Below are 12,869 nucleotides of genomic sequence, written 5' to 3'. Positions count from 1 at the left end.
CTTAGGTGCTATCAATCTGTCTCGGAATGACGGATGACCTGGTCACAACGACGCCAGTCAAAACATTTTCGTTCCAACTCTGTTCCAGCCAGCATCGAGGCATCCTGCGTGAGAATGGGACAAAATCTAAACACCGCATTTCCCAGGCCGAGACAAAATGAGTGGTGAGGAGACAAAAAGCAACGAGGTGAATGCAACCAGAAAAGAATGGCTTTTCGAGTATTAATTATGCAGAGTGGCGTGTATCAAATAAGCTGGGTTGTTTGGGAAAAGACAAACGCCATTTCTTCCCTTTGGAGCTCCGGTGATAGGAAAGCTCCTGAGCCATGGATCAATTTCGTACACTCTCTCCATCCCCTTCCCTCGCTGAGTACCCTCGAAAAGAAGGCGGAACTGGAAACTGGAGCCTAATTTGACAATGTGCGGCCACGCACCAAAGGGCGGCCTGAAGTCTCCAGGGTGGGCAGGGGGAGGGGGTAGTTGCTGCATCTTGCACGCGAGGTTTTGGGGCGAGAGACCTGCACACGACTCAGCCCCCAAGAGTGGAAGGCAAACAGCCCATGTGTGGAAGCAGTTGTGCCACCAGACGTAGCTCTGATACTTGCCTCCGGGTGCCAACAAGGAGAGGGTGCAAGTCCCCAGGAACACAAGCCTAGAGGGAATCGCTGAGCACTAGGCAGTGTGCAGACTCCATTGCAGCCGCCTCCCAACCTCGCGGACATGCTTGAGTCCCACGGGGACCAGCCACCCTTTGGAGATCCTCGGTCTCACTCCTCCCAACTCAGCGAAGCCTGCCTCCTCGGCCGCCTACTGAAGGTTTCACTCCAGTGTGCAAGCCCTTCCGCCCCGCCCCCGACTTTTCTCCTTTGAGGATCTATGTAGGAGGTTGCGTGGTCGGCGAGTCGTCTCTAGCACCCTGCAGCACTCCCGGAAAAACTGACTGGGCGGAAGTACAAACCCAGTCCCGGGAATCGGTCCGCTCGCCAGGCCGCGCGCGCCTGCTCTGGTGCGGACGCCCGAGCTCTTGCGGTGATGGATTCCGGTTTCCGCGTTTCCTCTGCTTTCAGGATTAGAGCACTGAGCGGACACCTAGAAAAGACAAGTCCTGGGCAGAAAGAGACAACAGGAGAGCAGGAGACGTCATGCCAAAAAAAGTGGGGGTCAGGGGGATGGAGGAGGTGCGGGAGAGGCGCGCGGGCTGAATGTGGATCCAGCCGAGTTAGAACTTCCTTTTTCCCTCTCCCCTCCCCTTCGCTCTTCTTGCATGCCTTCCCACCTCCCTCCCCCATCTCTTTTTTTTTCTCTCTCTCTACACACACACACACACACACAGACGCGCACACACACACACACAGACACACACACTTGTATTTTGTGCTGTCGTAAAACCCACGTGTCCAGCCAGGAGGTTGCCAGAGCGTGGAGTCGAGGAGCCGGGACGCGGCGGCGGCCGAACGCAGCAACCCAAGGCGGCTCTGTTCCGCGCCCGGATACTCCCGTGCTCCCGTGCCCGGATACTCCCGTGCTCCCGTGCCCTCGGCCGAGCTTTCCTCTCGCTCTCCGTGTGCCTCCGGATCCTTCAATCGCGGCCCGGGAAGGTCCCGGGCGGCCCGAGCTCTAGGGCTCTCCTTTCGCACTGCCCCAGGGACATGTAGCGCTCCCAGGGCGCACACCCTCCCGCACGCTCACCGAGACACAGGCACGCACGCATTCCGCCGGTAGCTCCGAGTTTTCAGGTGAAGCGAGGTTTGTCTGGGTTGGGACTTACAGTATAAGGTCCCGTGGGTTGGGAGGCTGGAGGTCCCGGGCTGGGGGCGGGGGGCGAGACCGTCCCGCCTCCTGGCGCGGGAAGACGAGGCTCCGGCGCTGAGCCACTCCGGTTGGGGTCGGCTCCGGGCGCTGGCTGCAGGCGGGGGCTGGGTCCAGTAGCCGAGTCTTAAGGGGAGGTGTCCTCTTGTCGGGCTCTAGTTGTGCAGGGTGGGAGCTGGACGCTGCGGGCTCCGAGGCAGGGCGCAGCGCACGCTGCTCTCTCGCTCAGCGCCGTGGCTCCGGAGAAAACTTTGCGCCCAGCGGAGTTGGAGGAGGTAGTCGTGGAGCCGAACTGCAGCTGGCGGAGTCTAGGGGTTCGGGCTCTGGCTCCAGGGTCCAGTCGGCTGCCCTCGCCGCCCCTCTCGCCCCAGGTCCTGGCCCGGCTCACGCGCCCCTCCTTCCTGCCTTCTGCCCCTAGCTCGAGGCGTCGGATATGCTGAAGCCCGGAGACCCCGGCGGCTCGGCCTTCCTCAAAGTGGATCCAGTTTACCTACAGCACTGGCAGCAACTCTTCCCGCATAGCGGCGGTGGCGGCCCGCTCAAGGGAGGCAGCGTCGCGGGCCCCTTGGGCCCACCGCAGCCCCTCCAGCCGCCACCGCCGCCGCCGCCCGCAGAGCGTGCCGAACCCCCGCCGGACAGCCTGCGCCTGCGGCCCTCGCCGCTCTCCTCCGCCTCTTCTACCCCGGCCTCCTCCTCCACCTCGGCCTCCTCCTGCGCTGCCGGCGCTGCCGCCGCTGCCGCGCTGACCGGTCTCTCGGCCCTGCCGGTAGCGCAGTTGCCAGTGTTCGCGCCTCTGGCCACCGCCACTGCGGAGCCACTGCCCCCCAAGGACCTGTGTCTCGGCTCTGCCTCGGGCCCAGGGCCCGTCAAATGCGGCGGCGGCGGTAGGGATGGTCGCGGTGCCCAGCGCTTCCGCTGCAGCGCGGAGGAGCTGGACTATTACCTGTACGGCCAGCAGCGCATGGAGATCATCCCGCTCAATCAGCACACCAGCGACCCCAACAACCGTACGTAGCCGCAGCCGGCGCGCTTGTCCCCGGGCCCTGGCGCTGGAGGGCGCGGGTCAGAGAGGCGGGTCCGGGGTGACAGGGGTTGACCTACTGTTCCAAGCTGCGGGCCCAGACCTCCCAGCCTGCCGCGACAAAAGTTTTATGGCGTTTGAGAAGGAAAACGGATGGGTGGCCGGCGGTACCTCGGGTTTACCTTCCCTCCCCCCTTCATCTTCGCAGCCCTAGGTGTTTTGGACTAGACCAGGGCATACAGATCTCCATCCTCTTGCTGGACAGTGCCTGGGGCGGATATAATGGCAGCACGCGACAGGGAGTGCCGGGGACGGGAGTAGCGAGCCTAAGGGGGACGAAGGAGAGACTCTCATCTTTCTGGGAAGCATGAAGGCTAGGGTTAGTTTCTGCTTCTCTTTACCCAACCTCTGGAGTTAACGGCGTTGGCTCTTTTTCTGGCCTCGGGGTTGACCAGAGACCGACCAGGAGCTGCGAGCTGCCCGGAACTCTTTGGAGGACATTGGGTCAGTCTCTCCCTGCAGGCAGGCATTGTTCTTAGGTCTGTTATTTATCTGGAAGGGAAGGAAAAGAAAAATTGTCTGCTGCTTAAAGAAAAGAATTTTTTTTTCTGCTTAGTGATATAAAATTTCGGACTTCAGAACAGGATGGTTCCCTGAGGGTTGTGTATTCCACTCCGCGCGCTCTTGACGTGCAAATGTTCGCGATCCGTAGCCACGTTTGTTGGTTTATTTAGTTTTAAAAAATTAGAGTGACATAGTAATTTAGTAAAACAAGTTTACTCCCCCCTTCCTCCAAGTAAATGGCAAATGCCTAATTAAGCGTCAGGATCGTCTAGCTTTGATTCCTGTATTAAGTCCACACGCTTGTCACTAGTTGCGTTTTGAGATTTGAAGGAAAACTAAGAGTATGTATTGCTTTGTATCTGCTTCTTTTTGGTAATTTATGAAGTTATGATATGTTTACACCTAACATTTTGGGACATTAAAAATACTAAATATACTCCAGAGATCTCTGGAGATAACATTAAAGCAGGTTAAGAGAGTAAAGTTCAAAGCAAGACAAGATTTGAAAGATCAACATGGATTCCGCTATTTTCACCATCTCATTCCTTCATCTAGCTTCTCTATGAGGTATGAGAAGAGTTGAGCCAGATATTTATTATTATTCTATTTTAAGGAAGTCTCTTCTTGCAGGATGTCTATCTACTACTTCTTCTCCATGAATTTCTTAATTCGTTGTGAAACCAAAATAACTCCAGGTTATAGCAACTTAAAGGATTTTCAAAGTTTCTTTGGTGAAAAGATATTGAGCATCAGCCTAGGGAATGAAGTGTACTAATCTCTTCATGATTATTGGAGATAATTGTTGTGATGGGAATAATTATTACCAACAAAAAGAATAGTTGTATTTACTTTTTTCCTTTCTATAGTTTGCATGTGAAGTACTGGTTTAAAATGAGATTTCCAACACGAGTTTCCTCTGTAGTTAGAAGACTTGTACTTCAGAGTTTCAGAAAATCTTTTAAAATTATATTGTCTTGAAACGGACCTCAAAATGCTTATCTCCGATGGAATATCTTGTATTCATTGCTTTTCAAAGCAGTTCTTTAAAAATGTGAAATAAAAAGATATAAGAAAAATGCTTTAACAGAGGCGTTTTTAACCACTAAGTTAAATATAGTCATTGTGTGCTAGGAGAGCTTCATCACCTTGCAATTTCTCTTCTGAATTAAATCAGTAGTGGAAAAGACACCAGCGGTGCACCTCAAAGCCCTGGCTATACGCTGAGATGCCTATATTGTTTATAATGCAGTCTTGAGATTTAATGCATTTTAACTAAGAGAAAACCTAGATTGATCAGAGAAGGAATTGGGATGGATTCCTAATAAATATATGGCTATTGAACCAGTTTATAGCTTAGGTAACTTTTTTCCTCTGGTTGGGGGAAATTAATTATGATTTTATTTAAATTACTCTTGTTCCGTTAATCTTCTGATAGTTCATGTCGAATCGACTGGACTGCTTCAATGTGTGAAGTGCAGGAGGCGAAGAGAGAAGGGCAAGAAAATCAGATTGTGCTATTAGAGTTACACCTCACGTTGCTTACTAATTAAATGACAATTGAGAATGAAAATGGAAGGCTGAGGTAGCCCTGTGTAATGCTGGGAAAGGAGATCTCTCCTTGTTTCAGGAATTTCTCTGGGCAAATGTAGGCACACTTTTGAAACCATAGCATGTGTGTTTTACAAAGATGAAATGAAAAGTGATTGAGTTTAATCTAAATAAGTGTTCCAAACAAATCAGAAATGGAGAGGTTGAGAAACTTTTTTTTCTCCCTTTGCAGGGGAAGTTGGTATGTTTGTTAACTTGAAAGACTATGAAAAACAGAAGCTTTTCCTCATTCCCATGTTGGATATGGGTGAGGAGGATGAGGGGGAGGGCGTGGAGCAGCTATTAATTTATTATGCATCCATTTTCCTAGTTTCTGTTTTAGTCTTTTGTCATCCCTGTCAAAGAATTCTGTGACATGACCACTCAGTAGTGCTTCATTTTGTCACTTTGTATTTGAAATGGGCATTGAATTACCTTTTTTTTTTTTTCCTTACAAGGCAAAGAAAGGGACCTCCTGTTTCTCCCTTTTCCATACGAGAGTAATTTTGCCTGGGGTCAGCTATTTGTGACAACATTGCTCTGTCAAAAAGGGACCCAGAAACACTCTTATCACCTTGAAACTTTGCTGGCATCTATGGCAGATGCCGTAATGAAATAGGCTTGTAGCTCTCTTTCACAAAAAGAAACAAAAAAACTGTACAACTTAGCTTGGATGAGCTCTCCCAATAAACCCCTGTTATCTAACTCATATCAATGTATTGTGTGAGTGAAGTACACTTTACACTGAAGCTCCAAATACTTAGCTGCCTCTTCTCTCTTCTGTTTAAAGTCAAGTGGTGCGTTGTGTAATATAAATGGGGGATGCCTGTCTTGTATTACTACCCTCATCTGCTGCTGGGTACCCTGAAGCCACAGATTCCCTCAGGTTCTGTTGCAGCGGCCTCTCCCTGGGCTCTGTGAGTTAGTTGTCTGAGACCCTGTCACTGTCTTTGGAAGGTAGCAAGAGGAGTTCGCTGGTGTGTGCCTGGTGTTTGATCCCAGGTCGTCTCTCTGCTGATCCAATTAGTTTTTCATACCCCCTTTTATTTTTTTCTTTTGTGAAGGTGTACCTCTCTGGTAGAAAATTTTTGTAGGAAATTTGGACCCAACCCTAGCTTGTCCAGCTGAGGGGAGAGTACTTTGGGGTTGGACAGAGATAACAAAGGAGGATAAGTGTTTTCCCTTCTTCCTCCAGTTTCTTCCCACCTTGTTGAAATCTTGGATCTATCGGGGAACCCTGAGCCCAGCGGCCTAGCAGCAGACTCTCTGCCACCGAGGCACAGCCTCTGTGTCCCTCCCACTCAGCGGCCCCGCGGTCAACGGCTTGTGAGCGACTTAGATTTCAGACATGGTCCCTGATGGGAGGGAGGCTCCGCATCGGTGTGTGGGCTTTTGTGTTGTTCTGTTTTTCTTTTTCTCCGTTTTATGTGTGCAAGCCCAGCCCTATTCCGTAACACATATGATTTAGCTATTTACATCATTCGTTATCTAGCGCCCTGAAACTGAACATAGAGCCATATATTAGATTGAGGTTAGAAGAGGTGGCGACTGTTTATTTAAGGTGATAAAATGGTCCATCAGCAGTAATCTCCATCGATATGTGCCACCAGGAGATGAAGGATGAGGGGACAAGCCACAATTAATTGCCCTATAGTTTTGTAGGAGAGAGTGGAGCCAGCCCAGACTCACTTCGATCTCTTCTCTCGGCTCCTATTCATCATCTTCGCATCGTATATGGCGGCCGCGCTGGGGCAGGGGCCGGAGAGGTTTATCTCTGCGCGATATTCTCTCGCCCTCACATATTGGAGCTCCCATTTATTAATACAGTCATTGGGAGACAAATAAAATCCACATTTCCTCCCGCCCCCCTCTTCTCCTCCTCCTTTTATTTCTCCTTCTTGGTCCCAGGGCTAAGCCGGGAGCCAGACTCCGCGGGGAAAGCCCAGCGGGTCTGCGATTGGCGCTGAGCTTTAAATTCGCGCAAAGAGTCCTCAAGAAAGTTCCCTCGCAAGCTGGACGGTCCCTCAGGGCCTTGCGGGGCTAACCCACCTACTCTCTGGATCTGCTTTTAGACCCGCTCCGGGGGTCTGGAATACCGCTGCCCAGTGGAATGGGCGCTAAGGACGGTGGTGCGCGGCTGGGACTTCGGAGTGTGGGTGGCGGTGGCCACGCTTGATCTTGGAAGAGATCCCTTTTCTGGTAGGAAGCGGGCGAGGCCTTCAAAAGGCAGCCTTAGGTGCGGAGGCCTCCTGCCGGCGGGGGCCTGAGCGCCCTTCTCCCCCTCCCCGCCCCATCTCATCCAGCCTAAGGTGCAGGCAGGGCCGGGGGAGAGCTCAGGCTGGAGCCTAGGGGCGTGAACCCTAGGACAGGAGGCTTCCAGACTACGTGCTCCGCCGGCCCCAGTCCCTGGCCCGGCAGCCCCCACACCCCCGGCAACCCCACGGCCGGTGCCGGCGGCCAGGACGCACGCGGCGCGGCGCGGGAGGGCTTCCAGCAGGCGGCGCTCCTGGGGCTGCGGCGCCGGGCGGGGATCGATGAGCGCCGACCTCTCTGGGCTTGGCCTGTGGGACTACGAGCCGCGACCTAGGCTACGGTCGTGAAGGATTTACAGCCCGAGCGGGTACCGCCGCCCAGGCCGAGAGGCAAGCTTTTCAGCTGCTCCTCGGTTCCCTTGCGGGAGGGCGGGCAAGGGCAGGCGAAGGCCAGGCATGGTGGACGCTCCACCCCGGGCGGGGACTCCGCTTGGGTCCACACGCGCCTATCGGCCTCCACAGACGTCCAAAGCCCTGGAACATTTTCTATTTCCCCTTTGCTAGAAGGAGAAATGAAATCCCAGAAAGGAAGCCGTGGCCTACGTTGTATCCTTTAACATAAAATACATCCGTTTTCAGTTACAGAAGTAGTATAAGCACTTGTAAAACTTTCAAACGATACAGAAACCCACCCACTGCCGTCGAGTCCATTCCGACTCACAGCGACCCTGTAGGACAGAATAGAAATGCCCAATAGGGCTACTAAGGCTGTAAATCTTCAGGGAAGCAGACTGCCACATCTTTCTCCCGCCCAGCGGCTGGTGGGTTCAAACTGGTGACCTTTCGGTTAGCAGCCAGCAATTAAGCACTGCGCCACCAGGGCTCCAAAATACAGACGGATATAAAATGGAGAGTGAAAGTTTCTCACTCTACTTGTCCTGGTCTTCTGAGGTCAGTAGGTGAACAGGTTTGTGACCTAGTGATACTCCCTTTCCTTATCCAGGGACACAGACAGGTGGATTAATAACAGATGTATTCAAGATAGAAGTCCACAGGGATCTCTTATATTCCCTTCTGCTAACATGGCACTTAAAGCATCTTGTTCGGAGAATATGAGAATACTTCTCACAGATACAGAAAACTATGAATGATAATTATGAACTTGTATAGAACCTCTCTGATTTTAAGAGAAAGTGGGAACATTTTATTTGCTTCCTCTTTATGAATACCCATAGACTTGTGTATTGCTTGACCTGGCCTGCTGTGCATACATATACCTTAAATATATAATTTGTATGTCTAATTTGGGCATCTAGCCCACTTCTCTCAAACATTTTCATGTAGGTGTTTATGGCTTGCTGGCTAGAGAACACTCTGTGAGAATGTTTGTTCAATTGCTTCATATTTGTAAACCTCAAGTAATAAGTTACTTGTTTTAAACATCCTCAAGCTCCTCTGGGATTCAGAGGCATTAGTCAGAAGCCAAATGCTTGCATTTGCTGAGGTTTTGTGTATTACAGAACAATAACATTAGAATATAATGTGCATTTTGATGGCAATTGGTTAACTTTTCTGGCAGAACTCATTTTTTTTAATCTTTTGCAAAAGACCTCTTTATATTTATTATTGTACTTTAGATGAAACTTTACAGAACAAAGTAGCTTCTCATTAAACAGTACAGGTATTGTTTTATGACATTGGTTAACAACCTCTGGACATGTCAACACTCTCCCTTCTCCACCTTGGGTTCCCTATTACCAGCTTTCCTGTCCCCTCCTGCTTTCTAGTCCTCGTCCCTGGGCTGGTGGGCTCCTTTAGTCTCATTTTGTTTCTTGGTCTGGCAGAACATTTTGATATAGCATGAACTGGTTTACAAATTCAGAAGACTCATTTTGGGTGGACTAATTAGACTGGCCTTGCCTGTTTTGCTGTGGACCTAATAAGTTTCTAGATATTGGGGAACTTCATTTTTCACTCTGCAAAATGCTACTGGTAAGTTTTTCAACACTTAGTAGAAACAAAGGAAACTTAATAATTTGAAGAGGGTTTCAGAGATCCTCTTAGAGAAAGGACTCGGCCATGGTTTTAATTGCACACATTGTAAATATTGGAAGTATGTTTCTTGTCTGTGCGATAGTGGCCGAAGTTGGTAGTTTTGCTCCTTATTTTATGTCTGATGTAGTTGGTGTGATGTTACATGTTGTAGAGATGTCAGAAATTGACATCTGTGTTCCAGGCTGTTGAGGGAGTGAATACTAAATGCTGTTGCACCTCACCCGTTGCTTCATTGAGTGAACCAGAAGGGGAAAGTCAGTTAACCAACTCCCTGGGGTGATTTTTCATTTTTCATGGCATATTGCCTTTGCTTATTGTCATTTGTTTTTAGCTATTTTTGCTAAGGTGCTGAAAGGCCATCTTTGATGTTAGGCACTAAAATTCAAAATTATGAACATTAGTGATTTACTTTCTCATTCATTCTCTAAATTTAACCTCCCCCAAACCTAAGGGGGGGGGGAAGTGGAGCACTCTCTGTAACTCAATCATACTACAACAATTTTTTTTCCTTGTAGCTCCAGAATAGTTACTTCAGTGAAATATTTCAGTTCAATTGATTGAGTCATGAGTTTGGATACAAGTCTATGAGCTTTCATCAGCCTTCCTACATCTCTGGGTTTGGAGGCTTTGGGGTCAGGCAGATTTTACTGTGAATCCTTTCTCCTGCCATTTTCTAGCTTCTGGTCCTTAGTCAAGTTACAATACTCCTGAAACCTCAGTTGGCTCATCTGCAAAATGGAAATCACGATAATTAGGTAATATGGTAGTTGTGTGGATAAAAACAGGTGCCTGATCATAGTAGGTGCTCAATAATTGTGAGTTTCTCTCTCTTTCCATTTCTCCCAATATCTTGACTTTTTTTTTTTTTCCCCTTCACAATCAAGAGCTTGAGAGGGAAGAAGTTAAAATATGGATTAAAAAAAAAAAGGATAAGGGTGAGAATATTCTCAGTTAGGCCTTAGGGTGAAAAACAGAGCCTGGCACACTTTTTATATAGTTTGTGTTGCTGGCAGAGAGGGCTTTTTGTGTGAGGGAGGCCCAGAGGTGTGGATACTTCAGGACCTGCAGAAACAGTGTTGCTTTTCAACTGAGAGACTGCGGACACCTCCAAGAAGCTGCTGTCATAGGAAAGTCTCCTCTTCCCCTGCCACTCTCTTGGGAGGAGTAGCTGAAGGAGAGGAAGGCACAGCTGCGCGGGCCGGTAGCCGGTCTCCACGCAGAGAGGATGCTCACATAGCCACCTCTTGCTCGCTGTGAAGCAAATGGCGAAACGAAGTTTCGCTCACCATGCTGGGTTGCGATTCGGTGTTCCCTTGTGGAGGGTTACTTACTGACAGTTTGTCCCTTGACATTTCGACTGTCTCAGTATGGATCGGGCACACCCCGAATGATCCACCAGGCCTGGCTACGACTGAGGCCGGGCGCAGGTGCTGGGAGGCCTCAATGGTGACCCGCTGTCCTCCACGGGCGCACCCGCTGGTGCCGGGCTCTCACCGGTTCCGACAGTCATGGCTTGCCCGATGTCAAGACAGGTCCACAGGGCCCCGGTGCGCGGGGGCGCCGCGGCTCCCCTGGAAGGTTGGGCCAGAGAGGCCAGGTCGCACCGGCGGGCGCCGAGGTCGCTTTCCTGGGGCAGGCCTCGCGGGCCAGGGCGCAGACACTGTGGCTCCTCCAGATCCATTAATAACCTGGAGGGCGCTGCGGTCGGACAGCGCGGTCGCCTCAGGCCCTGCTTCCCGCGGCCGCCCGGCCTCTTCTCGTCCAACTCGAGTCGAGGAATACTGGGTGCCCACGGTCGCCCGGCCCGGAGGAGTGGGGTCCTCTCACCTCCAAGCGCTCTAAGAAGCGTCGGAGAGGAGACGGCTTCAGCAACGGCTCGCACTCAGTTAATAGCCCAAGATAATAGATTTAGCTTCGGGATCAGCCGTCGAGGCAGGAGCTGAGGCCCTCTCCATTGAACCATCACCCGATCATTAAAGACCCATTACCCTGATCGTTAAATTTGTTGTTCCTTTCGGCTTCTGGGAATTGTTTACAGGCGAGCACTGGCACATCAAACCCGCCACAACATCGAGTTTCTTCTCGCTCGGACATGAGCGCCCAGAGTGGGCGCTGACCCGGCACTCGAGGGACCCCAGTGTGGGCGTGCTCTCCGGGCTGGGGCGGGAGGCGGCACTAAAACAGGGTGCGCTCGCCCGGGAGCCCTAGGTCCTTTCAGCCCTCTCGTGCGGGCGCCCCAGAGGCAGTGAAGGAAATGGTCGTGTCCCGGGTGCGGAGGAATGGAAATGGCGCTTCGCGTTAGACAGGTCCTCTACCTCCCCAAATGACTTTAAAATTTCTCCTCTCTGAATATAAAAAGAGGAAAACCAAATACCCAGACGACTAATGCAAAATTTTCTCGAGATAACAGATTAGGCAAGAGACGGGGTTTTTCGCTGTAGTACAATGACGATAAACACACCGTAAAACACCTGACAGACACGACGAGAAAGGGTAAGAGGGAACTAGAGATAGAAGGGAATAGACAAAGAAAGACGAGACCGAGTAAAAAGTGTAGAAAGACAGAGGCGGGAAGCAAAAAACCGCGAGCCGTGGGTTCCCCCGCGAGGGTAACGACGCTATCAACGCTCAGCTCGGGAGGCTTTTTGGGGCGCCCGGGGTCTCGACCCCGTTCCAGACCGATAAGGGTACGGCGCCTTCCAAGGGAGCCACGCGGGTTCGGGTTCCTTCTCCCCTGTGGCCTCGGCGCCCTGAGGGCGCCACGTCCCCCACAGGTAGTTTACCCCGGCGGGGATTCCATTCTTTACGGGGGGGTTTAAACAGGGTCAGCCGCCCCGGCGCCCGGGTTAACTCTCCCCTCCCACTTCCCGCGTGTCCCCGCAGGCTGCGACATGTGTGCGGACAACCGCAACGGCGAATGCCCCATGCACGGGCCGCTGCACTCGCTGCGCCGGCTCGTGGGCACCAGCAGCGCCGCGGCTGCCGCGCCCCCGCCTGAGCTGCCCGAGTGGCTGCGGGACCTGCCCCGGGAGGTGTGCCTGTGCACTAGCACCGTGCCCGGCCTGGCCTACGGCATCTGCGCAGCGCAGAGGATTCAGCAGGGCACCTGGATCGGGCCCTTCCAGGGCGTGCTCCTGCCCCCGGAGAAGGTGCAGGCGGGCGCGGTGAGGAACACGCAGCATCTCTGGGAGGTAAGTCGCCCACACTTTACTACCGGGCCGGAAGCTTGACCAGTACAGAACTTTGGCCCTTGATGGGTGACTACTTCAGGGAGAGGTTCCCTTTGGCCCTCAGAGGTTAGTGAAGAATAGATTTCCCTGGTCTTGCAAATGCCTAGTTTCTACAGTATCTACAGTAAGGAGGCCATAGAGCAACAGCAGCGCAGCCGGAAACACAGGGCCAACAGGTTTCTGAAGATGGAGTCACCTTAACCTGCATTTACGTTACCTGGGATGGATTTGACTCTTTCTCCCTGGATCTCGAGAACATGAAAAACCAATTGAGGAGATGGAGCAGAGGAGGTTGTGCATTGGGGTGTAAACTCCGTGACCTTTATGTCTCATTCTAAGCTCATTCAATGT

At 51.7% G+C, this 12,869-nt stretch overlaps 1 protein-coding gene across 1 annotated transcript in view; it reads left to right on the top strand.

Moving 5' to 3' along the window:
• Positions 1 to 2,242: 2,242 nt before the first annotated feature.
• The window catches only part of PRDM6 (PR/SET domain 6), a 114,229-nt gene continuing 103,602 nt past the window's right edge, over positions 2,243 to 12,869 (top strand). Inside the window, exons 1-2 of the mRNA XM_023548747.2 lie at positions 2,243 to 2,816; positions 12,172 to 12,479. Of these exons, the coding sequence (XP_023404515.2) occupies positions 2,243 to 2,816; positions 12,172 to 12,479 (882 nt within the window). The remainder of the gene's footprint in view (positions 2,817 to 12,171; positions 12,480 to 12,869) is intronic.

The sequence above is a fragment of the Loxodonta africana genome, chromosome 2 (genome assembly GCF_030014295.1).
Source record: "Loxodonta africana isolate mLoxAfr1 chromosome 2, mLoxAfr1.hap2, whole genome shotgun sequence".
Classification (NCBI taxonomy): Eukaryota; Metazoa; Chordata; class Mammalia; order Proboscidea; family Elephantidae; genus Loxodonta; species Loxodonta africana.
The sequence above is the reverse complement of the archived record's forward strand: the minus strand, read 5'-3'. Positions and strand labels throughout refer to the sequence as shown.